Here is a 26598-nt window from a genome sequence, read left to right as displayed (position 1 = left end):
AGGCAGGGAGGAGGTCAGCACCAGAGCACAGGAGGAGGGATTAACCTTAGAGGGGAAGAGGGTTGTCTACATTTGGCCAGGAGGAAAGCAGGAAAGAATTCTATAGGTTGTGTACTATGTCCCTTAATCTTTACAAAACTCTATGGAGCTAGATGTTGTTTTCCCCAGTTTTCAAGTGGTGTAATGGAGGCCTGGAAAAGTTAGGTAATCTGTCCAGAGTCGCACTGGAGAACCTAGGTCTTCCAGCCCCAATGTTGCTTTGAACTGCAACTGTCATACTCATTGGCCTGTGATATTTTAAAAGCTGAGGTTCCTCATTGGAAGTGCCCGGACGATGACTGAAATCCAGTTGTGTCCTTGTTTTGTGACTTGATAAACCAGGATGCAAAAGTTTTACTGCCACAAATGCGCTGTGCTGTTTGGTAGAGTCTTGGCTAAAGAGGCAGTCTTTAATTAATGTTTGACCAACTGCATACCAAAGGTCTGATTTTCTTTCCGAGCAAGACTTTACGAGAATAAACAACCCTGCTTCTGCCTCTTTGTGTGGCTGAGAAGCACCACCACGCACATCTTGTGTAACTTATCTTCCTCATTCTCCCCAACAAGTGCCACCATGTGGGTACAACTTGTCTGTGTTATAGATGAGGAAACTGAGGCTCAGAGAGGTCAAGTAGCTTGCCCAAGGCCACAGAGTAGGTGGCAAAGGGAAAATTTGAACCCAAGTCTTTCCGACTCCAAAGCTCTTGCTTTCAACAAAGCGTTGCTAAATGTAGCTTGAGGGGTAGGGAGGGACCTTCTGGCTGGAGGATGAATTACAAGTGCCAGCTGTATACCACACAGCGTTCTAGGTGCTGTCGGTGCAATACATTAATCCTCGGGCAACCTGTGAGGTACGTTCTATTATTGTCTCCGTCTTACATCGGAGAAACTGAGCCAGAGCGGCACAAACAGAGGTCACACAGCCTCTAAGTAGCAAAGCGAGGATTGGAACCCAGAAAGTCTGACTCCTGATTTGGGGCTATTGCCGCTCAGGAAGGGGCTCTTGCTGTCGAATAAGGAGAATAACAAGACTGGATTCTCAAAGCTGATTTTCTGACTTCTTCCCTGTTTACCCAATTTAGTTATTTGACTAGAGGCATAGACTTTGGAGTCTGACCTGGATATGAATCACAGCTCTATCACTCGGAGTTATATGACCTTGGACAAATGACTTCCCTTCTCTACCCATTCAGTTTCTTTGTGTGTAATGCAGGGACACTGAGAATACTTAACTCACAGAGTCTGTGTGAGGATTAAATGAGATAAAGCTTGTTAAGAGCTCAGCAGGAATGCAGCACAGTAGACAATGGGCAATAGGTGCTGCCTATTCTTACCAATATATCGTGAAGGTGACAATAACCAGCAGGATTTGAGCCTAGGTCGGCTTGACTCCAGAGCCCCCACATCCCCTAGTGTACCAGTTACCTCCCAAGTGTCCCTGTCCCGCTGCTTGGCAGGCCCCTCTTGTAGACTTCCGTGATGTAGTGCTCAGTCCAGTCGGGTGGCTCCTTTGACCGTCCCTCTTCCTGACCCTCTGTGATAGCAGTGAGTGCTGAGAAGCTAGAAGCAGGACCAGACTGGGAGTTGGAGGCCAGAGCAGCAGGGAGAAGAAGGCAATGCCAGTGGAGGGCACACGCCTGACCCCCAGTGTTGCCGGCAGCTCCCGGCGGGAATGTGCGAAGTCTATGGGCTAATATCAGGTCCAAGTCAGGGTCTGATTTAGACAAATCCTCATATAGAATGATTCATCACGGGTGGTCTTCTTTTGGAAGCCTGCCACTCTAGCCCCAGCCCTAGGGGCTAGATTTTGATGATCTTGCATAGATTTTGAAGGTGCATCTAATTCTTCTATTTTCCATCCATTTTTAATCGGTCATTGAGTCCTATTACATTTTTAAGAAACTGTTTTTGTGTCCTGGCCCCTCATTTTGAGACCTGAAAATGCCTGCTGGGAATGCTGCTCTCCAGAAGACTCCAGTAGTGTGGAAGGTTCTAGATTTCCCAGGGTGGTCTGAGAAAGCATAGATTAGGGAGAATCCATGTTAAGGAGAGAAGTCAGGATTGTTACAGGTAAACTGCGCGTGTGCTTTAGGTCCTAAAGGTGAAATAGGGCCATAAGTAAGAGTGTGATCAGATGCTGGCAGGATGGGGGCTACTATGAGAGTGAGCCCAGAGGGTGAGGTAAATGGTGGGGGTCCAAGGGTGTGAGGAGGTTGCTGGGCACTTGCCACATGAGGCTGTTTGCATGGAATGGGGTGAGCCCCACTGCCTAATGCAGGCTTCTCAACTGGGTCCCTCAGACTGCAGCTCACTGTGGAGGAAAGTAAACACGTGTGTGCGTGTGTGTGTGTGTGTGTGTGCGTGCACGCGCGCAAGCATGTGTGTGCCCGCGTGCATGTGTGGGCATGTTGGGGGAGTGGTTGTCCAAAAAATGCAGCCAAGGGGTGCCTGGGTGGCACAGCGGTTAAGCGTCTGCCTTCGGCTCAGGGTGTGATCCCGGCGTTCTGGGATCGAGCCCCACATCGGGCTCCTCCGCTATGAGCCTGCTTCTTCCTCTCCCACTCCCCCTGCTTGTGTTCCCTCTCTCGCTGGCTGTCTCTCTCTCTGTCGAATAAATAAATAAAATCTTAAAAAAAAAATGCAGCCTAAAGGAATACCCTGTAGGAAAGAATTTTCTTTGAGGTCTTATGTTTTGTACTGAAGATCTGTGTTTTAATATAAAACTGTTTGAGAGGACAGCACCAAGTAGAGTGAGTGTTCCCTACTCATGCTCTAACTTGACTAGGCTCTCACTGCTCCCCACCTCAACCCCCTAAAAGCCATGGTGTGGGAAGCGTAGGCTCGGGGGCTTGGAGCTGGGGTATTTTGCTCCACCCTATTCTTACCTTTCCATCTCCTATACTCTAGTCCAAATCTCAGCTTCTCTTACTTGGCTTATTACAATGTGCAGTTAAAATCTTAAAAAAACACATTGTGATGTAGTTATTCAAACAATACATATTTACTAAAGACAGGATATTTCTTAAAAATGTTTAAAAAGCAATGGATTTTTTTTTAAGTTAAATTTTATTAATTTTTTTGTACATGGATTCATTTTGTACTTGGATTCATATCCTAATGATACGAAAGGACACCTAAATATTCTCCTTCCCTCTCCCTCTCCCCCACCCCCTGCCCCGCCATCCTGTTTTTTCTGGGAAGCGTCAGTTTCATCAGTTTCTTCTATATTTAAGTAATTATGGGCATGTATTCTCCACTATCATTTCCCCCCAAATGGTGGTGAAATGGACACACTTACAGATAGACATATGCACACTATTCTCTACTTTATTTTTTGCTCTAACAATATGTCTGGTGATGGTTACAGATTAGCCTATCGAGATCAGTCGTTTTGCACGACTGCCCAGTGGGCAGCAGACTCTCAATTGGTAGGCCTCTCTCTAGTGTCTCCCATGTCTGTCATTTGTGTCTGATTAATTGTGCTGAACTGTCACTCCCTTGCTCAAACTACGTGCTTTCCTCCCTCCCAGGTATGATGTGGTCCTTGCCCTTCCCGCATCTGACAGCACACCATCCCAGCCAGGCCCCGCCTTTCTCTGCTCTTTCTTGCCTTTTCCACATTTTCTGTTCCTCTCTGCTCTTCACACCCTGCCCTGCCCAAAGTGGATCTTTCTCTCTCTTCTTTCTACTGACTCCTCTCTCCATGAAATCCCGGACTCTCAGCACTGATGGTGGCATTTACCACTCGCACTCAGGCTGCGTCTTTGCCCCACCTGCTGTCACCTGCACAGGGTTGATACGCGCAGCTGTCGTTCTACTGGACTGCAAACTCCGCGGGGGCCAGTGACCCCATTTTCTGTGTCATTTGCTACTTCCTGTGGTGCTTGTAGTCACATTGTTGAAAGGAAATGTCATTACAGGAAATCACCTGTAAAGTGGGAACAGTAATAGTAACTGATGTGAAAATGTTGGGGTCTGGGAGCAAAAGGTCGAGAAAGAATTCTTGAGATGTCTTCAGTGCAAAAAGGTGGTTTTATTAAAGCACAGGAACGGGATCTGTGGGCAGAAAGAGCTGCACTGGGCTCTAAGGTGGGAGGGGTTAGGGATAGCGAAGTCTCTAAGGACTTTGGAAGCAAGGTCTCCAGGACCTTGAGGGGGGCTAGCTGCTATTGGGAAAAGGTCATTTGTTACCGTCTGATGAAACGTTAGTCATGGACCCTTCAGATGTGTATCGGTGAGCCATATGCTTAGAGGATGATGGCTAACGTGTATCCCGGGTAGGGGGTGGATAGAGATAAAGGAAGTTTCCAAAGGGAGTTTTAGGTGTTAAAGAAGACTTAGAGGGTCCTGGAGGTCGGGCTAATGTCGAGCTCAGGTTGCCTTTTACCTCTAAGCGAAGTAGTAACATGGAGGCAGTTGAGTTTCTAGAGGAAGGTCACTCTGCCTGTCTCAAGTCCTTGTCAATGGGCTGTAAGTTATAAGGAAGTTTAATTCTTTCTTTTTTGCCTTTGTTCTCCACATCAGTATCTATCTCATAGGTTGTAAAATCTGTGGGAAAGCCAAGAAAGCTTGTGTGTGCGTTGACTCACGCAGAATGAAGGTAGGACAGAACAGAGTCCTTGCTACAGAGACCAAAGCTGAGTCCTCCTCCTTCCGCTGCTAGAAAAACAGGCTTGAGGCTAAGTGCTGCTACGGCTCATGAGAGCCTGGATGGATGTGCCAAGAAGAGGTTGCTGGGAACAGGCTGAGCCTTTGCAGGAAGAATCCGCAGTGCGGGCTGCTCATTGATTAGCTGCTTGGTAACATGATAGGATTTTTGCATCACACAGTACAAGTTCTGTGGTCCAGAGAGCTAATTGAAATGATTTTTCCTCCTTTGGTCAATCTTATTGGAAGGACAACATAAGAGCATTAAAGAAAATATTAATGACATCACCATTCTTACTTTTATATAACTGCTTCCAGACTTTGCCTATTTTCATGCAGTAAAAAAAATAGAAGGTAGCTTTAGTCAGACTGAATATATCATTTTGCAGGTAAGTGGGAATCCTGGTAGGTTACGAGAATTAGTGTTCCATGGAGGCAACTTCCTCATCCAGACCCTGTGGCCCTATCATCTTGATTTTTTTCCTCTCTTAATTTTGGTATGACTTGCCAGAGGTCAGTTTTTTTCTTTCTTCTTTGTTCTCAGTGCTTCTTAGAAAGGTAAATATAAATCCCCACTCTGATTTATCTTTTGTAAGCTGGACTGTGATTGGGATATGAGTGCTGGAGGATAGTGGGAAGAACATTCACAGGAATTTATTTATTTATTTATTTATTTATTTATTTGACAGAGAGAGAGAGAGGGAGAGAGAGCACAAGTAGGGGGAAAGGCAGAGGGAGAGGGAGCAGAGAGCCTGACCTGGGGCTCCATCCCAGGACCCTGGGATCATGACCTGAGCCAAAGGCAGACACTTAACTGACTGAGCCACCCAGGTGCCCCCACAGGAACATATTTATTGTTGATCACCCCCTATTAGACAAGAGGGTCCATCTCCCATAGGAGTAGAGTTAACCCAAACCTTGGCTTCGTAGGGTTTTGTTTTTTTTTTAAGATGTTATTTATTTATTCGACAGAGATAGAGACAGCCAGCGAGAGAGGGAACACAAGCAGGGGGAGTGGGAGAGGAAGAAGCAGGCTCATAGCAGAGGAGCCTGATGTGGGGCTCGATCCCAGGACTCGGGATCACGCCCTGAGCCGAAGGCAGGTGCTTAACCGCTGTGCCACCCAGGCGCCCCTTCGTAGGGTTTTTACTCCAGTGACCTCACCTGCCACACTTCACACGGCACTTACTATTTCCCGGTTGTCATCCACTTATCACCTTTCTTTCTTGTCTCACATGTACTCTCTCAAATGAATACACTGCATCCTAACCTCCTGGGGACTCTGTGTCCCGGACATTCCTCTGTACCATCATTACCATGTCCAGGAAGGCCGCGGAGAAGAACGGCTTTTAAAACCATAGATCGTCTAGGTTCAAATTCTGCCTCCACCGCTTATTAGCTCCATACCTCGGTCAGGTCACCTGAAAAGTGGAAACCAACAGTACCTACCTCACTGGTTGTTGGGAGGAGCAGATGAATTAATACTTGTAAGACACTAAAACAGTAAAAGCTCAATTAATGTTAGCTATTATCTGAATTTCCTCTAATCTTCAAAGACTAGATTACCTGTAATCTTCTCTGCCTAGTCTTGCCCCACCCACAATGATCACTTACTCTTTTGATGGTATAAATACTTGATACTTAATTTACGCAAATAGCACCCTCAGACAGCTGCAGAATAGAAAGAAAGAAACACAGCGTCTGAGTTCGCATCTTGACATTGCCACTTACTATGGGGCTTTGGGGTAGTTACTGGAGTCTTGGTTTTGCCATCTGTAAACTGGATGTTACAAAACCTTAACGAAGTTATTGTGAAGGCTAAATAAGGTGATGCTTAAGAACTGTCTCTATACAGGCCTTTGTGGACCCTCAATAAATACACGTGCTCTTTTAAAAAACATTAGAATTTTGTTTTCCAAATTCCAAAAGTAGAATTGTTGTAGGAAATTTAGAAGACATAGCAGTGTATAGAAAGGAAATTCAAGTAATCTCATAAACTTCTTCCTGGAGACGACAGTTTCCCCAGCCAGTAATTTCTACCTTAGAAACTAAAACACAGCTGGATGTATTTCCTTTAGTCTTTTGTGTGTGTGCAGACGCACATATTTTAAAAAGAAAGGAATCCCAGGGCACCTGGGTGGTTCAGTAGGTTGAGCATCTGCCTTTGGCTCGGGTCATGATCCCAGGGTCCTGCGATGGAGCCCCAGAGTCGGGCTCCCTGCTCAGCGGGGAGCCTGATTCTCCCTCTCCCTCTGCCTGCCACTCTCCCTGCTTGTGCAGTCTCTCTCGCTGACAAATAAATAAATTAAATCTTTTTAAAATAATAAAAAATAAATAAGTATATATATATATATTTGAAGATTTTATTTTTTTATTCGAGAAAGTGCGCACAAGCAGGGGGAGCAACAGGCAGAGGGAGAAGCAGGCAGAGGGAGAAGCAAGGAGCCCAATGCAGGACTCGATTCCAGGACCCTGGGATCACAACCCAAGCCAAAGGCAGATGCCTAACTGACTGAGCCACCCAGGCGTCCCCATACTTATTTAACCCTATTGTTGGACCTTGAAATCGTATTCAGGTTTTAGCTACTCCAAAGATTGTTGCATCAAGTATCTTTGTAAATGAATCTTTGTAATGAGCTTTTGTGACTTTGTTAGGATTAATTCTCCTGGCATAGAGACGTTAGGTCAAAAACAACACATTGAAGGGGGCTGGTGTACACTGCCAACTTTGCCTCCCCCAAAGGCTGTAGAAATTACTTTCCTGTCAACGGTGACCAAGGGTGCCCATCCTACCTCACTCTTGCCAATGCTCCGTTGTGTTGTTATTTATTTTTTGTCCGCTTTGTCTATTATCTTTCAACCGGATTGCAATCTTGATTAGGTGCTGAGGGCATCTGCCTCTTTCTATTCACCACAAAACTTTGCTCAGTGTCATTCCCATAGATAGCCCTTGTAAATAATTGTCAAATGAATGAATTCCTATTCACAACTATCCCTCTGGGGTTAAGAGCTGGAGAAGATAAACGATCACTTCCAAGTTGGCCAAATTGAGAAAGAGGTATATATACTTGCCCTTGGTCTCCCATGGAGATGGCTTAGAAAATAGAAAATATTTTTAGATATTTTATTTAAATATTAAAGTATTAATTTATTAAATTTTAAATGTTAAAATACTTTAATAGAAAAATATTAAACCACAGGTAATTGGCTCATGTTCTGGGGACTTGGACAAGGGCATGGGGTCCAAGAGAGAAAATGAGCTGCGCTTCCGCACTGCCATCCGTTCTTCCTTCAGAACTGGGTGTGGAGAGGGGCGGGATCTGCTTTTACAACTCAGCCCTGTAGCAGAATGAGTGGAATTTTCCAGAGGTTCCTCTTGATGGCTGTTGGCATAATCACAGCTTTGCCCTCTGGGAGCCATTAGGCGGTGACTCTTGAAGCCTACACGGTCAGATTGTGGGATCCGTTGTTTATGTTGGCATGGAGAGCCACGTTAGGTTTTGAACCCTTTTTTATTTTCTTTGTACTAGCTCAAAACTCTCTGTTTTGAGCAATGGGGCTAACATAAGGACAGTGTGTTATTTCCCCCCCCCACCAGCTCCAACATGCACACACACCCAGATGGTTCCCTGGCATTGGGGACTATTCTGAATGCCAGAGTCTGGGGTCATCTTCTAGGAATAACACACTGCTTTAGAATTTTTTGGACTCTACATACCCACTATGAACATAAATTGAAACTCCTCTGCCCTAAGCCCAGAATCTCTCCTGGACTAGTTCTCTTTGTTTTCAGGCAGAGAGGTTTAGAGTGTGAAAGCTTGCTGTGGATTTGGGGACATCTGAGCCCACAGTACATCCCTGTGTTACAATTTCACTTGCCCGTTTGTGACTTGAACACCAAGTTTATAATACTCAGTAAACACATCTGTCCCAGGAGGCAGGTGGTGTAAACTAAAGGGGTAAAGCTGGGCTGATACACATTCCTTAGACAGACAGTTTGCTTGACTGTGATGGGTCAGCTTCTTTTCCATTCCCTGTAGCCGTCAGAAGTTATCTTTTTAGAGCCTTCTTTCCTTAGAGCCACAGTTTCTTTAACCTACAGGTTGGAAGACTTCCCTTAGAATTAAGAATCATCACTGTGGTTGGGGCACCTGGGTGGCTCAGTCGGTTGAGCGTCTCCCTTGGCTCAGGTCATGATAGTCAGGCTCTCTGCTCAGCCCTCTGCCCCTCCCCCCTGCTCATGCGCACCTGCGCGCTCTGTCTCTCTCTCTCTTTCTTAAATCAGTGGATAAAATCCTAAAAAAGAAAATCATCACTGTGGTAGGCATGGTGGATGGGTCAACTCCTAATGTGCCGAGGTTGGAAAATGTGGAACTCTTATTTCCCAGGCTCCCTTAAAGTTAGGGCTCTGATGCGAGTGCAGTTGTGCAAATTAGATGCGCTTCCTTGAGCCTTGGGTGCGGAGCCAGTCCTGTGTGGAAAGAGGCGGGGAAGTGGGTATCCGGGATGTGTGGTTCTGCAGCTGCCCGCTGCCGCCAGGGCTTCCCAGGTCAGCAGACCGCTTCCTGAGCCAGCAGCCCTCTTGGTGGCCCAGTTCTGTGACAGGACATTCCCTGGGAGCGAACCCTCCCTCCTTTTATTTATTTATTTATTTATTTGACAGAGATAGAGACAGCCAGTGAGAGAGGGAACACAAACAGGGGGAGTGGGAGAGGAAGAAGCAGGCTCATAGCGGAGGAGCCTGATGTGGGACTCGATCCCAGAACGCCGGGATCACGCCCTGAGCTGAAGGCAGAAGCTTAACCACTGTGCCACCCAGGCACCCCAACCCTCCCTCCTTTTAACATCTTGTAATAAATCCCTCTTTGGGAACCTGATATAATCCCATCACTGCAAACCTGTGAGTAGTCTTACCTTGTTCATTTCTTGGCCGAGACAAAATTAAATGGCTGGAATTGTGATCTTTGACCTTGGTTTTATTACGGATTTTTTTTCCCAAAGCTAGTTTTGGGAAACTAGCTGTTCCTTTTTGCATGCTTTTCCTTGTGAATATGGATGACCTTATACGGAGCTTTTCCCCAAAATTATGTAGCTGTGTCCAATCACAAGAACAGATGTTTCCCTCTTCACTGACCTGTTTAATTGTAACAATTTCATGTGCCAATTCATTCATCATCTCTCCATGAAAACAGAGTATTGTTATCAGTAAGCATACAGCACACAGTGCACGTACGCTGAAGCTCGTAATGGGCGCAGACAAGGCTGCGAGAACCATTTTGCTGTTTTTTAAGACGTTAGTACTGGCACTTCATTTTCACAGAAAAGGCCCACCCCGTTCTGTAAGTCGTGCTAACCTATCTCCTGCCATCTCAGTCCAGTCACGACCTCTCACGACAACTCAACATATGTTAGTGTGTAGTCACCGCAGCATCGCACCAGACTCGGTTTCTCGATCGGTCGCCTTATGGACTTAGTTTTACCTGAGACTTTGCCGAAACTGCATGAAAACTGGACTCTGACATCTCAGCATTCCAAGAGCTTATTGGAAAGGCTGACTTAACTAGACAAGACAGTGCTCAGTAATTAGAAAATTAGGGTATATTCTTGAAGTGCCTTCTCTTAATCCTTGGAGTTTTGGTCCCTCAGCTAGACACAGCTCCAGGGGCGTGTCGACCAGGGAAGTCAGGCTCCAAGCCTGAACGGAGAGCGCTCGCCAGCCTTGCCTGCTGTGTGGTGCGCCGGCTGCCCCAGGGCATGCAGGCTCTTGGGGAATGAAGCAGGGACCAAGCATTTCTGAAGAAGGAACAAACATTCCATCTCAAGTGAGGAACTAAAAAAGGAATTTGTTTATTGGGGGCAAGAGGATGCAAGCAATATAAAAATCAAAAGCTTATCTGACTTCTCTTTCTCTGCTTCTCAAATGGGGGCTGGATTTTATTTGTTCATTTTTGGAGGGTCCCGATCTGCTCATGGAATCCTTTATACAGGGGGAAGCTGTGGGACAGATTCCGTAAGAGACCCTTCGGGAGAACTCTCATTGGGCGGGAGTGTTGCTCAGTGTTGCCTACTTCTTTCCCTTCTGCTTCATGTGTATTACAAAATAGTCATTGCACGCGATGGTGAGCCCAGCGATTAGCGAGAAGAAGCTCTGAAAGCCCACTCTGCCGTCTCGGCACTGGTCTAGGTCCTTCATTATTTTGTCCACGGCCAGAGGGTCTTTTTGATTCTGAAAAAAAGAACAAAGGCAAGAAATATCGGTCAGTGGTTACTGTGACAAACTTCTCTGATTGGCCCTGCTGACAACCATTGATAGCATCTTCCAATTATCTGAACTCTTGTTTTAGGTTGTAAGTGATCTTTGGAGGTCACCTAAATGTATTTTTCTGCCTCGAGAGAGCATTTCAGTAAATTCATATTATTAAGCGAGGAAAGAGGTTCCTGTGGTATCCTTTCATAGGCTATAGGGGTCTTAGGAACTGCCTATTTCTAGAAAGAGGAGATTCATGGCAGAGAAGATAGAGCAGGCCTCCTCCGAATTCTCAGTCCACCGCATTTGCCACTGTGAACCTGGCATGACCTTCTGACCTGCTCTGTTTCTAGTTCAGCCGTTTCCACAACTTTCAGAATCACAGGATTCTGCCTAAGAACCCCCGTAAACTCCCCATTTTTTGTAGTGTCAGCCTACATTCTCTCAGCGAGTGTTTATTTCTGATAGCACGGGCAAATCCTTAAAAAGGACACTCCTTAAGAAAAGATCGCGTAAGATAATTTAGGGACTAAGTTTCAGATCACTCCTTTCCTAGTGAACGGTCAGAAGTGGGAAGTGTGGCTGTCCTACGAGGCCAGACCATCAACCAGGGAGGGAAATGCGGCCCTCTGGAGGGTTCGGGCATTCAGGGAAAGTCTCCATAATGTCACAGACTTGGCGCACGAGTGAGGGAACTCACACTCAGTGTCTCAGGTGTGCTGGATGTTTCCACACTGCACCCAGAAATCCCCTATGCTAAAGCAGCCGCACTTCCCACTTGAGGAAAATAAACTCCATCCTAAGCCATGAACTACGACTCACTCTGTGTGGCTGCCTCCACTTCGGGTTGGTTTAATTCTGGCCTCACCCCCAGCTTCCTGGCTGTGGTCAAATTTAGATGACACTAGGGTCAACTTTAGAAACAAAATACTTTGGGGTGCCTGGGTGGCACAGTGGTTAAGCGTCTGCCTTTGGCTCAGGGCGTGATCCCGGCATTACGGGATCGAGCCCCACATCAGGCTCCTCCGCTGGGAGCCTGCTTCTTCCTCTCCCACTCCCCCTGCTTGTGTTCCCTCTCTCGCTGGCTGTCTCTATCTCTGTTGAATAAATAAATAAAATCTTTAAAAAAAAAACAAAAAACAAAATGCTTTGTCAGTGCAGCGAGTGTGGGTGTGCCTGGAATTAGGGCCCATGCCTGGAACATAGGACGCCACCGTGTTCGGTGCTCCGAACTCCGTACGCCCTTCATGTTTCTCATGCCACAAAGCCTTCATGGGGAGAGTCTGGGTCTCACGTGATGTTCATCCCCGCTCCTCATTTTACGCAACAGCACAGTTAACAAGGGTTTAGTACGAGGGGAAGGCCTCTGTGCGAAGGGCAGGCTTACAGTGAACACATGCCCCTGCGCTGTCTGCTTGCCTGGAAGCATCACAGAGAGCGCAAGTAATCGTGTGCAGCCCTCTCAATGACAGGGGCCGGAACAGAGGCCCAGAAACCAGAGCCACCTGCCCAGTGTCAGGACAAAGCCAGATCTTCTAACTCCTGTCTGGGGCTGCTATCAGAGGATGACAAGAGCAAAGCAAAGCGTCTTCTGTCTCCTTCGGGGCTGCGTTGTGGTACCTGCAGCTGTGAGCCCACAGCTGGGCTACTGGTATCTGTTGACTTAACTGGTATTGATGACATGTCAGTAGAGCGTACTGTGAAACCCCGTGGTTACCGAGGCAGGAGGCAGGGGCTTGACTAATGTGCTAACCATCAGGCAGATGACAAGACACGGGACCCAGCCCTTCAACATCCTCTCCCTTCACCCATTAGAGGCTGATGCAGTTCTCTACCCCACGCACAGTAACCATCCTTCCTTCCTTCCTTCCTTCCTTCCTTCCTTCCTTCCTTCCTCCCTTCCTCCCTTCCTCCCTCCCTCCCTCTCTCTCTCTCTCTTTCTTTCTTTCTTTCTTTCTTTCTTTCTTTCTTTCTCTCTCTCTCTTTTATTCTTTCAAGATTTTATTTATTTATTTGACAGAGAGAGCGAGCGCAGAAGCCGGCAGAGCTGCAGGCAGAGGCAGAGGGAGGAGTAGGCTCCCCCGCTGAGCGGAGAGCCCGACATGGGGCTCAACATGGGGCTCGATCCCAGAACCCTGGGATCGTGACCTGAGCCAAAGGCAGCTGCTTAACTGACTGAGCCACCCAGGCGCCCCAGTAATGATCCTTTCAAATGACCACGGTAGTGGCAGGGAAAGAGGGGCTTGCATTTCATGCTAGTATTTTGTCAAGCAACGTTTCCCCTTCGGTTAAGTACCACAACCATGTCTTGAGGGCCTACGATGTAAAAGGACAACTGTGCCTTGTGGCCTAACGTCCTGAGTGAGGTATCTGAGCTGATGGCAGAGTCCTCTCCTAGCCCTGATGGGCCCCTCAGTCCGTGGGACTCAAGCCATGCTCCCGTGTTCTCATAGCATTTTCAGTGCGGAAAGCAGTGATTTCTGGAGTCCTGCTTGGCTCTCATGCAGCAGATGCTCGACACTGTTCCTTTATAGAACAGGACACATATTTTTAAAAAGCCTTTAGCTGAAGGGATTTAAGAAGAGATGCAAATTGCTCAGAGTGGATGTGACCAGAATGTGGCATCTCCAGTGCCAGGTTTATGACCAGAGGCAGCCACTTCCTGGTTGATGTCTCTCTGGTGAGAGGCCTTTTTTCTCTGTCTCTGTCTCAACGGACATCTTGTGGTTATGGGTGTGCAGCCTTATTTCACCTCCAAATTATAAGCTCCTTGAGGACTGTGTCTTCTCTACCTTCTGCTTTCCCTGCGATATCTCATAAACAGTAGGCACTCAATAATGTTTAATAAGTAAAGGAACAAAGACACCTTTCTATTAGTGGCCTCTGCAGGGAAGGGATGGAAAGAGGAAGGAACAGCAACCAGGGCTAGAAGCACTGGGGTTCGTGTCTGGCTCTTTCCGGGCCTTTCAGCACTTACTTCCAAAAATCCAGGGAACTCCTTTTCCATGAGCACTCTCAGGTCCTCCTTTGTTAAGTAGCCTTTATCCCCAGCAAACTTGTGAAACGTGAACATCATGGTTTCCATGGCGTGTTCCATTTGAGACGGCATTTTGGTGAGGTCTATTGAAACCTTTTAAAAGATGTAAAGAAAGAGTTTACATAACCTTTAAAGCCACATATATTGCCAGTCCTCTGTGGGTAACTGGAAGGAGAATGATTAGGTCACTCATGTGACCCCTTCCAGCTCTAATGGTCAATGAATCTAAAGCCCAGTTCACCCCAGGCGTTGGGCTTCCTGCTGATGGAAATGGGCACCTCAGGTATTGGTGCTCTGAACGAGGAATTTGTCTAGTTGCCCACCAATTCTGCATAAATCGCCTAATGAGGAATACAAACTCTAATCACTTGGAAAAGCTAGGTCAGTGTCCGTCTTTTTAGCTGACAAAGCATCTAGCGAAAGAGCAGAGGTTTCAACTTTTCTCTTGGCACTGGTATATGGGACTCTTAGATATGTCTGAATACGAACAACCCACACAGTCAAGCCTGGTTAATATAGAAAACTTCAACCCTCCAAGCTTAACTAGGTAACCTGATTCAGTCTGAGTCTAGGTTTAGAAACCTGCTCACAGGGCGCCTGGGTGGCGCAGTTGGCTGAGTGTCCGGCTCCTGGTTTTGGCTCAGGTTGTGATCTCAGGATCGTGAGATTGGGCCCCACTCAGCACAGAGTCTTAAGATTCTCTCTCCCTCTCCCTCTGCAATGCGCCTCCCTCCCCACCCCCACCGCCATGCACGTGCACACGCTCTCTCTCTTAAAAAAAAAAAGAAAAGAAGAAAAAGAAAAATAGAAATCTGCTTACAAATGAATTTTGTCCGCTGGGTGTGTACTCTTTACTAAAAGTCTGAACTTGTTACTGCTTGCGGTACAGACATTTGCATCTCTGGTAGTAAAATGCAGTTTCTCAAAGCTACCCAAAGCTCATTATCTAGTTTCTTGAACCAGAACAAGTAACAGTATCTCCCTAACTCTTCTGGGGACCTGGTTTTTGGCAGGAAGCACAGAAGAGCCGCTGTCGGTCTGGGGCACAATGGGAGAGCAAGAACTTTCCACCAGAAAGTGTTTAGGGATGCCTGGGTGGCTCAGTTGGTTGGGTGTCTGCCTCGGGCTGGGGTCATGATCCCGGGGTCCTGGGATGGAGCCCCACATCAGGTTCCTTGCTCAGCGGGAAGCCTGCTTCTCCCTCTGCCTGCCCCTCCTCCTGCTTGTGCTCTCTCTCTGACAAATAAATAAAATTAAAAAAAAAAAGTGTTTAAAGGGAGGGAAAGGAAACATGTCAGATCATTATATTCAGGTATAATGATCTGGAGGCATATGCCACATCAAGACCCAGTGCCTGGTACTTAACAGGAGCTCAGTGGATTTTGGCTTAATTGGAAGGAATGCTTTGGCCAGAACAGAGTAGTTTTGGCTAACATCACTTAAGATCATGCTAGTGGAGGGGCGCCTGGGTGGCTCAGTCGTTAAGCGTCTGCCTTTGGCTCAGGGCGTGATCCTGGCGTTCTGGGATCGAGCCAAGCATCGGGCTCCCTGCTCCACTGAGAGCCTGCTTCTTCCTCTCCCACTCCCCCTGCTTGTGTTCCTTCTCTCGCTGGCTGTCTCTCTGTCAAATAAATAAACAAAATCTTTAAAAAAAAAAAAAAAGATCATGCGAGTGGAGAGAAAACCGGTGAACTTGAATGGAGACAGTAGTATCCCACTCCAAACCAAACAACAACAAAAAACAAATAAAAAATCCTAAAAAAGGGAGCCTGGGCGGCTCAGTTGGTTAAGCATCTGCCTTTGGCTCAGGTCATGATCCCAGGGGCCTGGAATTGAGCCCCGTATTGGGCTCCCTGCTCAGCGGGGAGCCTGCTTCTCCCTCTCCCTCTCTGCCTGCTGCTCCCCCTGCTTGTGCGCCTCTCTCTCTCTCTCTCATTCTGTCAAATAAATAAAAAAAAAATCTTTAAAAAAATAAATAAAAAAGGCCCCCAAAACTGCACGTCCCAGGAATCAGTTTTGAGCACAGGCTGAGGGAGAGGCTGGCACCTTCCCGGGCTGAAGAGTGCCCAAAGAAATCAGAAACATGGTTTCAGTCTGGTTCCTGCTGCTGACGGATCTGTATTCAACACAGATTTCTAAATGCTATCTGTTACAGAGGAGAAGGTGGAGTTAGTTGGTGACCGCGGGGATTGAGCAATTACACTTATGAATTGTAAATTCTATCCCCTTAGTCCCCAGAAAAGTGCAGGAACCAGCATGCCAAAGAATGTGCAACTCTAGAGAACGCTATACACCGGAATCTGGTATGATTCATCTGAAAGGCAGTTCTCTTAGAGAAGTCAGCAAATCAATGCTTCAAGGTCCACTGTGAGATGAATTCCAGGGGAGCCACACCCTTTTCCCTCCCTTCCTGCACAGCCCGAGTGGTTGTAGATGGCAACCCACGGTTCCTGGATGGAGTTGCCCTTGCCTGGATTGTTCTGGAAGTCCAGCAGTTTAAGAGAACTGAGCCGACTGAGTCACCTATGAGAGAAAGATGTGGGATCCCACCCCAGTTCTGAAATAACTCAGGAAAGGAGTCAGTGACCACAGGTTTAAAAAAAACCTATGTCTAAGCTCAGAGCGGTAGGGTACTTCACAACTTATTCCCAAAGATGCCAAAATTGGACCTGGCTGCCAGACACCCAGTTCACCTTCTGCACAGAGCAGAGCAGAGGGAAAAGCAAAGCCAGAGAAGTAAGAAAGAGGACACAGTATGGTAGGGGCCCCATAATAGGAGAACAAGCTAATTTAGGAACTTCTAAGAAATGTAAGTTGTAAGCAGGAAATCTTGGCCACCCCTGAGTATCTTCTTCAAGAGAGTGAGGCCAGTCTAACCCGCGTTCGCTCAGGTCTCGGGTCACTCCAGTCCCATCCTTGTCCCCATTCATTTCGAAGCTTTCCTCTCTGAAGCCACAAGCCTGCCCCACTGGGTCCCCCATCTTCCCGTCCCCCTCTCTGTTTTATTTAACGAATGGGCCGTAAGTACAGCAGCCAGCTGATTCCCTATTTGTCAGGTAGACCTTTGAAACAAGAATGCAGAACAGTGACTAGCCAGGAGTCTGAGTTCATGGAGGTGAATGGCTTTGAAAACCAGAGGAGATGCCCACAGTCTCATCAGGAACCAGCACCCAGACAGCACTGAGCACAGCTACAAGCAAATTATTCTGTTTTGAAGGAGGAGACAGTGCACTGGTTTTAAAGCAGGATGAAGGAAAAAGGGGGAAAAGTTGTGATTAGAGCTGTTCACGGAGCTCTTCCCCAAGTACAGCTGCTGCGCCACTGAGTCAGCGGCCCTCCAGTCTTGGGTGGGGCAGGCTGCAGGGCTGACCACTGGTGACTAAAGTAGCCAGTTCAGGGACCTGAATCTGGTGCTTCCCCCCCCCCAGTCACGTGACACCCTTCGCTCCACTTTCACTGGGGGGCCTGGGGCCTGGGGCTGAGAGGAGGCAGCATCCTCTCCGTACTCAGGACAACCTAGTCCTGCGCCTGAAACCTCAATCCATTTAATCTTTCACCTGTCTGTCTCTCAGATTTAAGATCCTCTAGGTTAAGAAGTGTGAATTATTCTGGTCTATCTATGAAGCACACGATGTGTGTTTGCTAAATAACTGAATGAATAAATCAGACGAACCCCTTGGCAGGCCCTGAAGTGCAGGTGTGACTACCCAGGTCTAGACTGCAAACACTAGTTCGGAGCTCAGCAGGATGTGAAGCTGGGAGAAGCTGGGGAAGGGGCCCACAGGGGCTGCCTGGGAACGCAACAGCAGGGCACCAAGGAAAGCACATTCCATGAGCGCAGGAAAAAAAACGTGTCCTGATAAACAGGTCTGGCCAGACCCTGAACATGACTTCTCTTTCTCTTCTCACGCCTGCTGTTTTCTTGTGTCTTGGCTCTCACTGCGAGCTCCACAGACTGACTACCTCGTCGTTCTTGCGTTTTTATGGAGTCATTTTATTCTGGTGTCCGTGTGTCCTCCCTGCCTGTTTGCCGGGGTAAGACGTCTGTAAGACAGAGGCTCAGGCCTCTGTGGTCTTTCTCTGTGTAGTTTTCTCTCGGGGCTTCACAAAGTTAGTCACAGTGGTGGGAATTAAACTTTCCACTTCTGGTCCTACACTGAACACCTGTTGTGCACGCCCCTGATGTTAGGCCGGTGCGCGCGCGCGCACACACACACACACATACACACACACTCTCTCTCTCTCTCTCTCTCTCTCTCACTTGCTCTCTCTCCATGGTGCTTGCCTTTGGGGAGTTCACCAGCTAATGGCATACTATTTAAAAATATATCCTGAATTCTAGCTAATTGTGTTTCTGATTCTTTCCCCACAGATTGTGGGTTCCTTGCGCACCCTGCCCTCCCACAGCCTGCTCAATGAAGTGGTAAGAATGAAAGTGACAATAATGTACATTTTGATTCTCCTGGGAGTAGCAGGGAACAGGAGGCCTCCTTAGAAAAGTGTCTGCTCCTGAATAATCCCAAATGTCTGCTCTGGACCCATGCCCAGATCCAGACCGTAATTTCAAAAAGGACACTTCTAAAGAGCAAGAGGTCTGATTTACTTTGCTCTTCTGTGTCTTGTCCATACCCTAGTTTTCTTACAGCCCACCCAGAAAATAATTGGCGGGGTGTCAGTCAAAACAAACATCTGTTATTTAAAAATGTGTTTGAGGTTTCCTTCCCTTTGCTTTGGAGATTTTGAAAAGAAAAAAAAAAGGGGGGGGGTGGTTGTTGTTGTTGTTTGAAAATTGAACACAGAAGGTCTTTTTAAATTTGATCCCTAAAGAGAATTCAGAAAAAATGAGTTGAGGCAATGGATCTGGGTCCAGGCTGCTGTCCCACCTCTCCCCAAACATACAACTTGCTGCCAAAAAAGTGGGCGGCAAAGAAAAAGCTCCAGATGCAATGCGTTAGGAAGGAAGAACTCAGCGCCTCCCGTAGCCCAGGAGCACACCCACTCTTCCTTGAAGAGCAGTCAGACATCAGCCTGAACTGGTGAACAGTAGCCACTGTGACAGCTGCTATTAAATCCATCGGTGGGTCGGGTGGTTGTTATTTAGTGAAGGGGTAGGAAGTGCTGAAGATTGTTAAAAAATAAGCAAATTCATTCTTTTTGTTTTCGGTACAAGATTCCTAAATTGTTGAGTCCCCAGGAAAATGAAAAGCTTAAGAAAGATGCTAAAACTTCATTCCAGCTTTCCCAGCACTCAGAGCACTAATTTATACATCATAACCCTGAAAAGATCCCATTGTTTCCCTCATCTTTGAAATATTGGGCTGTATCCAAGGGCATACCAAGTGGGTAGTGCTCTAAAAAAGCCACATTTTTGGAACTCTCATTGGAAAGCCGGGAGGCACCCAGTCTCAGCTCCACCCAGCCCAAGGTCTGACTTCACTGGGGTGGCTCCTTGAGAGGCTGGTCAAAGGTCAGACACGGAAGGAAAAGGGCCCATCTGATATTGTTTGTAAGAAAAGCCAGGGAAGAGTATCACCTAGAAATCAGCATGCTTTTTGTCCAGTACACCCTCAAGAAAACTGGAAGAACTGAAAGAAGAAACTTCAAATGGTGGGCCAAGGACCACGATGAAGAAAGGAGCTTCTGGCTGTCAAGGAAGGCATGTATGCCATCGAGGAGAGACAACTAAATGGAAACAGGATAGGAGTGAAGGATGAAGAGATCTCACATGAGTTCTATGAACTCATTTCTGCACCAGCCTCTGGTATTATCTTCTTTTTTTTTTTTTTTTTAAAGATTTTATTTATTTATTTGACAGAGAGAGAGACAGCCAGCAAGAGGGAACACAAGCAGGGGGAGTGGGAGAGAAGAAGCAGGCTCCTCTGCTAGGAGCCTGATGTGGGGCTCGATCCCACAACGCCGGGATCATGCCCTGAGCCGAAGGCAGATGCTTAACCGCTGTGCCACCCAGGCGCCCCTCTGGTATTATCTTCTGAAGTTTGCTGAAACATGCTGGAGGCCAAGATCACTGTCACGGTGTTTCCATGAGCCCGGCCTCCCCGAAGCACAGGCCATAGAGATCCACAGCAGCAGTCTGAAACTCAAGCTGCAGGGGGGGCGGGAGTGGAAACCTGCAGCAACTGCTGAAAACATCTTGACGGGAAGAGCTACCGCACAAGTCAAGCTGAGGCAGCCTGCCAGGGGGCATACAGGCCAACCATCCAACAACGGGACATCTCACCGTGGCCCTGCCAATCCAGTTGCTGCCCTCACCCACAGATCACTCAAGAAACCTCGCCTTCAGATAGCTGGCCAATCCTGGTGTGACTCACTTCCTCTTGGAAAATGCCCTCTGAGATGGCACAGTTCCCCTTCTACTTCAGGGAGTGTTCTGTCCGAACCATCTGCAGAAAGTATCTGGAACCATCCGGGGGCCACACCCACATGGTCTCACAGCTGAGTCACAGGCCTGCACTAGGAGAATCTGGGAGTCCTTTGTGCTCACCAGGCCCTGCACCATGTTCCCAGCTCCCCTTGGGAGGGAAGAGGGGTGGGCTTGATGTATTTCAGAGTCTGGCCTAGGGCTCTCTTCTGCCTAGCTTGTAGCTGTTCGGCTGTCCTTGCTTTCCTCACCAGCTCCAGCCACCCGACTTGGCAGAGTCCCGGTTAGGTGGAGTCTAACTGGACAGTTAGCAGTGTCCAGGGCTGGAGGAAGCAGCATTCCTTTGGCTAAGCTCAAGTGGTGACCCGGTTCGAACCGCAAGTCTATCTCGTCTCATTGCACCCGGCCAGATTAACCTGGATTGGGAGGTCTTTCATCAAGGCTGCCCTTCCCCTCTTTATAGTTCCACTTGTTTAATGAAGATCACAAGAAGGGAATCCTTTCAGTAGGGAAATCGCTTCATCTATTCCCCTCTCCACCACCAACTGCCAGCCAAGCTTTATAAAGAAAACAAGTAGACCTAAACACAGACAACAGGAAGCCCAACCAGCTGCACTTGGGCGAGGGACTGAGCAGTGCCCTTTAGGAAGGGAATCCGCCAGCTGCCAACACGGCCAGCTCGGGCCGTCCAGCTCAGAGGACGCCACACACAACTGGCCGGAGGTCAGCCTGCAGCCGAAGCCCACAGAGAAACATGCCAGCCAGGAAGGGGCGAGAAGCGGGGTTTCGGATAACCCGGGAGACTAGTGGAAAAGTAGGAAAAGCGGGGGTAAGGAGAAACGGAAAGGGAGGAGAGGGCAGAGGCCGCCGGGCGCCGACACCGAGGCGCTGGAATAAAGGACGAGCGCTCCTCCTCCGGTCCGCAAGGATCTGGGCAGGGGCGCTGCCCGCCTCGCCAGGGTGTGGCCCAGGGCTGAGAAGTGGACACGCAGCAACCCCCGGCGCCCAGAACACCGCGCGAAGCCCGGGCAGCCGAGGCGGGGGCTTCCCCGGGCGCCAGGTCGGGGCTGGGGGCGGCCCGGCAGCGGCGGGCGAAACTCACCTTGGCCCGAGGCGCGGCGGGGACGATTAGCTGGCTGGGACGCACGGCCAGTGAGCAGAGCGCGGCGGGCTGGGAGCCTTAGTACGGGGCGGGGGGTGGGGGGTGGGGTGGGGGAGGGGGAGGCGGGAGGAGCCTCGGCCGCTGTCCGGGCCGCGCTCACCCCACCCCTTCCCCCGCCCTCCTCTTCCTGTCCCCCCCACGCCGGGCGCAGGCACACGCCCTCCCGGCCGTGCCGCGGCGCCTCGGCCTCCGCCCGCTCTCACCTCGCCTGCAGCATTCTTGAGAACGTCTCTTCCTACTCGAGGGCTCTCGAATATTTCAGGGCATCCCCGCCCTGGGCCGTGCCCTTCCTCTCGGGTTTGGTTTTAGAGAGCGAGCGCGCGCGGAAATCAGAGAATCCAGCCGTCCTGCGGGTGGGGCGCGCTGGCCCAGAACCAGACGTGGGCGGCTCTTCGGTAACCTACGGGTCTAGGAATTAATGCCTAGATTCTGGTACCGCAGGGAGGGAGGGGCACGTGGAGTCCTAACGACCGCCAAGGCGTCGTGTTCGCAGGTTAGGCCTGGACGTCAGTCCGGAGGGTCTTCGTGGCCTGTGGCCCTGTCAGCCTACAGCTGGCGGAGAAGCCCGTTCCCTGCCTAAGCCTGCCCCGCAGGGTGCGGGTGGAGGGTGCTGTGGGCTTGGTGGCTCCCACGCAGATCCTTTGTGGAACAAGGGATTGACCCTCAGTGTGTAAGGCTTCACGTGGTGGATAGTTCCTCTTCAGTTGTAGTTGACATCGTTGAGACCAAAGTTCCTAAGCCTCCTTTTTGTTCTGTAACTGGCCTGTTTGGTTCTCGAAATGCTTTAGGAGAAATTTCTGGAAGAAATTTAGAGAAAACCTAAGTGTTTCTACTGGATGCACAGTGTTTCCCTCCTCCCCCCATTTCTTTTAACTGCTGTTTAGGGTTAAATGCAAACTACTAGCAGCTGTTGGTGGAAAAGCGCCCAGTCCCAAGTCCTGGGTTTTCCTTTGTTCCCAGGGGAGGTCCTGGGAGGAGTGGAGTGAGTGATCCTAAAGGAATGAGCAGACTCGGGGAATCCTCCAAGTGCTACCATGTGACTAAACTTGGCTCTTGCTAGGAAAACCCAGTTTGGATTTCAGTTCTCACTCATGCTGGGATCCTGCAACCCTGGTGGTGACTGTTCACTGGGGAGTTCTTCAAAATCTTGCCATATGCTTCCCAAGTTTTTCCCAGTCCCCAGGTTATAGTCAAGGGTGGAGAAAATCCTGGATCCCGTTAGTCCCAGGGAAGATGAAACTGGATTTAGATTGAGAGCACCTGAGTTTGTATATGCTTGCTTACTTGATTTCTTCATTTGATCCACAAACCTTTAGGAATACTCAGTATATGTGGCAGGCCCTGGGGATTCAGTTTCTTCCCTCAAAGAGCTTCAAATCTTGTTGGAAGATAGATAAGCGAACCATTAAAATCCGGTGCCCCCAGTGAATGGTAGAGGACACTAGGGGATACTTCGAGAATGTTGACAGAGCAATTCCTGGAGGAGGCAACATTTGGTCGATGTTTTAAAAATAACAATGACACTTATTGTGACTTTTAAACCTGATTGTAAAAAAACTTACATTCTTATTATAGGTTTGGAAAATATACCAATGTATGGAAGAGGAAATACAATTATTTGTAAACCTATGAACCAAAGATAAACACTTCTGTGTTTTCTAGTCTTCTTATACATCTGGTGTGTGTGTGTGTGTGTGTGTGTGTGTGTGTGTGTGTGTGTGAGTGCATTTGTAATTTGGGGATTTGTTGGGGGGACGGAGGGGTATTTTAAAAAATTGAACCCAGAGGGCATTCTCAAATTTGATCCCTAAAGAGAATTCAGATAAAATGAGTTGAGGCAATGGATCTGGGTCCAGGCTGCTGTCCCACCTCTCCCCAAACATACAACTTGCTGCCAGAAAAGTGGGCGGCAAAGAAAAAGCTGCAGATGCAGTGCGTTAGGAAGGAAGAACTCAGCGCCTCCCGTAGCCCAGGAGCACACCCACTCTTCCTTGAAGAGCAGTCAGACATCAGCCTGAACTGGTGAACAGTAGCCACTGTGACAGCTGCTATTAAATCCATCGGTGGGTCGGGTGGTTGTTATTTAGTGAAGGGGTAGGAGGCGCCGAAGATTGTCAAAAATAAGTAATTTTTTGTTTTTGCTTTTGATGTGGGATTTCTAAATTGTGATCTCACTGATTATAGAATTATGTGTTCTATTTTTGTTCCATAATACTTTATCTTTTATCTCCTTTCTTTTTTCTTTCTTTCTCTTTTTACTGTTTTCTGTCATTAAGTATTTGTCAGGAACATGCTTATTCATTCACTCATACTTTTTCCCCCTATTCAGCTACACTGTAGCTTCTCTACTGCCTTCTTCTGGTTGCTGGTACCAGACTCTGAGGCCTCCCGGGTCCTAGCAGCTGTGGCTCCAAAGACGGAGGGAACTGGGTTTCTGAAACCCTGTTAAGTGCTGAGGATGCAGTGGTGAAAATGGTCAGTAGGATGGCTGCTGTCTCTGCCTTTGTGCAGTTTTTTACGATTTTGTTCTGGTCCATAAAGTCCCAAGTACCTGCCATGCTTATAATCTCCCTCTAGAAGAGGTTGTGCCAGGCAGTTCTTTCTTTTTTTTTCTTTTTAAAGATTTTGTTTATTTATTTGACAGAGTGAGAGAGAGAGAGAGAGAGGGAGAGCACAAGCAGGGGGAGTGGCAGGTAGAAGGGGAGGGAGAAGCAGACTCCCCGTTGAGCAGGGAGTCTGTCGCAGGACTCTCTCCCAGGACCCTGGGGTCATGACCTGAGCTGCAGGCCGACTCCCAACCAACTGAGCCACTCAGGCGCCCCCAGGCAGTTCTTCCTTCAGAAAGTAGTTTTGCCTGGTAAACCACATGCATACAGTGGAGCCAGCTCTGTTTCCCTAGTGACAACCAATCGGATCAGGCAGCAGTGCCTGAGCCAGAGCTGCCCAGCAAGGATGGTAGAGTAGCAAGGGGAAGGGAATTTGTGCGGAAAGGAACAGACAGAATGGCCCTGTGAAAATCAGTGAGAGAATCGTGTTTAAAATGGAGTCACTAAGCCAGCAGGGGGAGCTCTCATATGCTAGCACTCATCAATTGCAGACCCAACAGGAAGGGAGGGACCTTGCTGGTGGATGCTACTTTACTATCCAGGTGGGAGGGAGGAAGGCTTTCTAGTACAGTCCAGCCAATGAGAGACGGTCACAACTCAGCCAATGAAAAGCCACTACCCTTCACATTCCCAGTTTACTTGAATGGACTTGACGTTTATAACAGTGCCTGTGAACTTCCAATTTCCTCTATAAAGGAGCAGTCCTCTTTTGTTCTGGCTTGCCTACGTTTGCTTGTCCCAGTTTGTAATTCTCTGCTGTTCCCAGATAAACCCATATTTGCTGGTAAAATGACTGGCAGTTTATTTTTTAGGTTAAGAGCCATCCAAGGAATGGGAACAGAGGCCTGACTCAGTGTGGTCCCCGGAGTGAAGAGAAGGCAATGTTGAAGCTCTCCAGCGGGTCTGTGGTATGTTCTGGTGTACTAAATCCTGGGAGCAGGGGGCATTGTTCCACGACCACGGCAACAGTGGGAGTTGTCCTCTTCTCAGTGTGGAAACAAAACCCGTTAGCTGGTGGTTCTTCACCTTTTGGGCTTTGTAGCTGCCGCTCAGAGGGCGGCCTATTTGCCAGAAATGTGTGTTTGTCCCATCGGAGTGGAGAGGAGTGGCTCCCTGTAGCTGCTCGGCCAGGAATCATGCACTTAAGTGGGAGTCTGACTAGTCACCGCCGAATGGAACTGGAAGTGACGTGTGTCACTTGCCCACCAAATTGGTTAAGAGGTGACTTTACCACATTTTTTCTTTCCATGGCAGAGACGCTGAGGCTTTAGGGTTGGACGAATCACAGCTGGAAGGGGCCCGAGCTACAGAATCACTGAGGGGGGGAGGAAAACCACCTGCTAGCCAGGCACGGCTTCCCTGGAATAGTTATGTGGGTGAGAGAGAACTGGGGGATTTGGGGTTTACTTGGTACAGCATAACCCTGACAGGTAGAATGGCATTCTTTCGAGTGCTAGTAATGCTGGCAGCACGCTCAGCAAGGTTCAGTCTGGCGTGTGGGAATTACACGATCCTACCGGTCGCACTGGGAGAGTCGAGCCAGCTTTCCTCCCTAAGACTCTCTCGGATACTCAGGAGGCGCAGTTCTCCCAGGTCTGGCGAAGACAGACACCGTCTTTGTTTCTTCGCGTGTATCAGGTTGTGCCTGCAGCACACAGAAACTGCGGGCAGCCTAGCTCCACATGCTGTGTGCCCGGAAATTGTGCTACTGGTGTGAATCGTAGCTGTAGCAAGCGGAAATTGTCTCTGTCAGTGAGATCAACTTCAGGTTGGGGCCTGATAAGGAGTGAGGGGCCCTGGTAAGGAGTCCCCCAGTCTTCCACGGCACTTCGGCTGGAAACCATGAATGTAGAGTTGCCTGGTCAAGACTAGCTGCTGGCAATCCAGAAAACAAAACAAAACAACAACCCCCCCAAAGTGGCTATACTAGTACACCCTAAACAGAGAAATAGGACATTTAGGTTGGTACCAGTTTTTCGTTTTTACTGCCTACGTTATAACGGTATACAATAGGACTACTTTTGAATAAACATCTTTGCCCACCTATTTATTTTCTCAGGATAGATTCCTATCTGAAATCTTAAAGGACAAGGAGGGCTTGTCCTGTGTGGGGGTGGACAGGAGGGACAAGCATGCGCCAGAGCAAGGAATTGTGGAGTAGTGTTTCTATCCCAGGAACGGCCCCAGTCCCGAGAGGCGATGCCTTTCCTGGGGCACCTGAGATACTCTCCTAAGGAGTTTGGAGCTTGTTTTTGAAGGTAACAGGGAGTCACTGAAGAATGTTAAAGGAATATGAGTGGCTATCCACCTTCCCAGCTGCCAGGCTCTGGGCAGGTCATCACAGCACTGTGAACTTGAGTCTCCTTCTGGGCAAAGTGGGGACAGACACCGATCTTCTGGGTTGTCAGAAAAAAACGAACCAGCGACTGACCATGAGTGACCATGGTCTGCACAGTGACCCAGCTTCCGTGTGGTCCCTTC

The 26598-nt window shown here is 48.4% G+C and overlaps 1 protein-coding gene across 1 annotated transcript; it reads right to left on the bottom strand.

Moving 5' to 3' along the window:
- Positions 1-10509: 10509 nt before the first annotated feature.
- Positions 10510-21597, bottom strand: S100A10 (S100 calcium binding protein A10). The gene is made up of 3 exons (XM_040626734.1): positions 21452-21597; positions 13911-14063; positions 10510-10912 (listed from the first exon to the last, which is right to left on the bottom strand). The coding sequence occupies exons 2-3, from the start codon at positions 14040-14042 to the stop codon at positions 10751-10753; spliced, it is 294 nt and encodes a 97-aa protein (XP_040482668.1). The 5' UTR covers positions 14043-14063; positions 21452-21597; the 3' UTR covers positions 10510-10750.
- Positions 21598-26598: the final 5001 nt, after the last annotated feature.

This window comes from Ursus maritimus, unplaced genomic scaffold (genome assembly GCF_017311325.1).
Source record: "Ursus maritimus isolate PB19 unplaced genomic scaffold, ASM1731132v1 scaffold_12, whole genome shotgun sequence".
NCBI classification, from domain to species: domain Eukaryota; kingdom Metazoa; phylum Chordata; class Mammalia; order Carnivora; family Ursidae; genus Ursus; species Ursus maritimus.
Note: the sequence above shows the minus strand (reverse complement) of the source record. Positions and strands in the feature narration are given on the sequence as shown.

Excerpts from the sequence above, each read along its gene's own strand:
- S100A10 (XM_040626734.1), bottom strand. The coding sequence starts at position 14,042 with ATGCCGTCTCAAATGGAACACGCCATGGAAACCATGATGTTCACGTTT. Across the intron at positions 10,913-13,910 it reads AGTTCCCTGGATTTTTGGAA|AATCAAAAAGACCCTCTGGC; the intron begins GTAAGTGCTGAA and ends TCTTTTTTTCAG.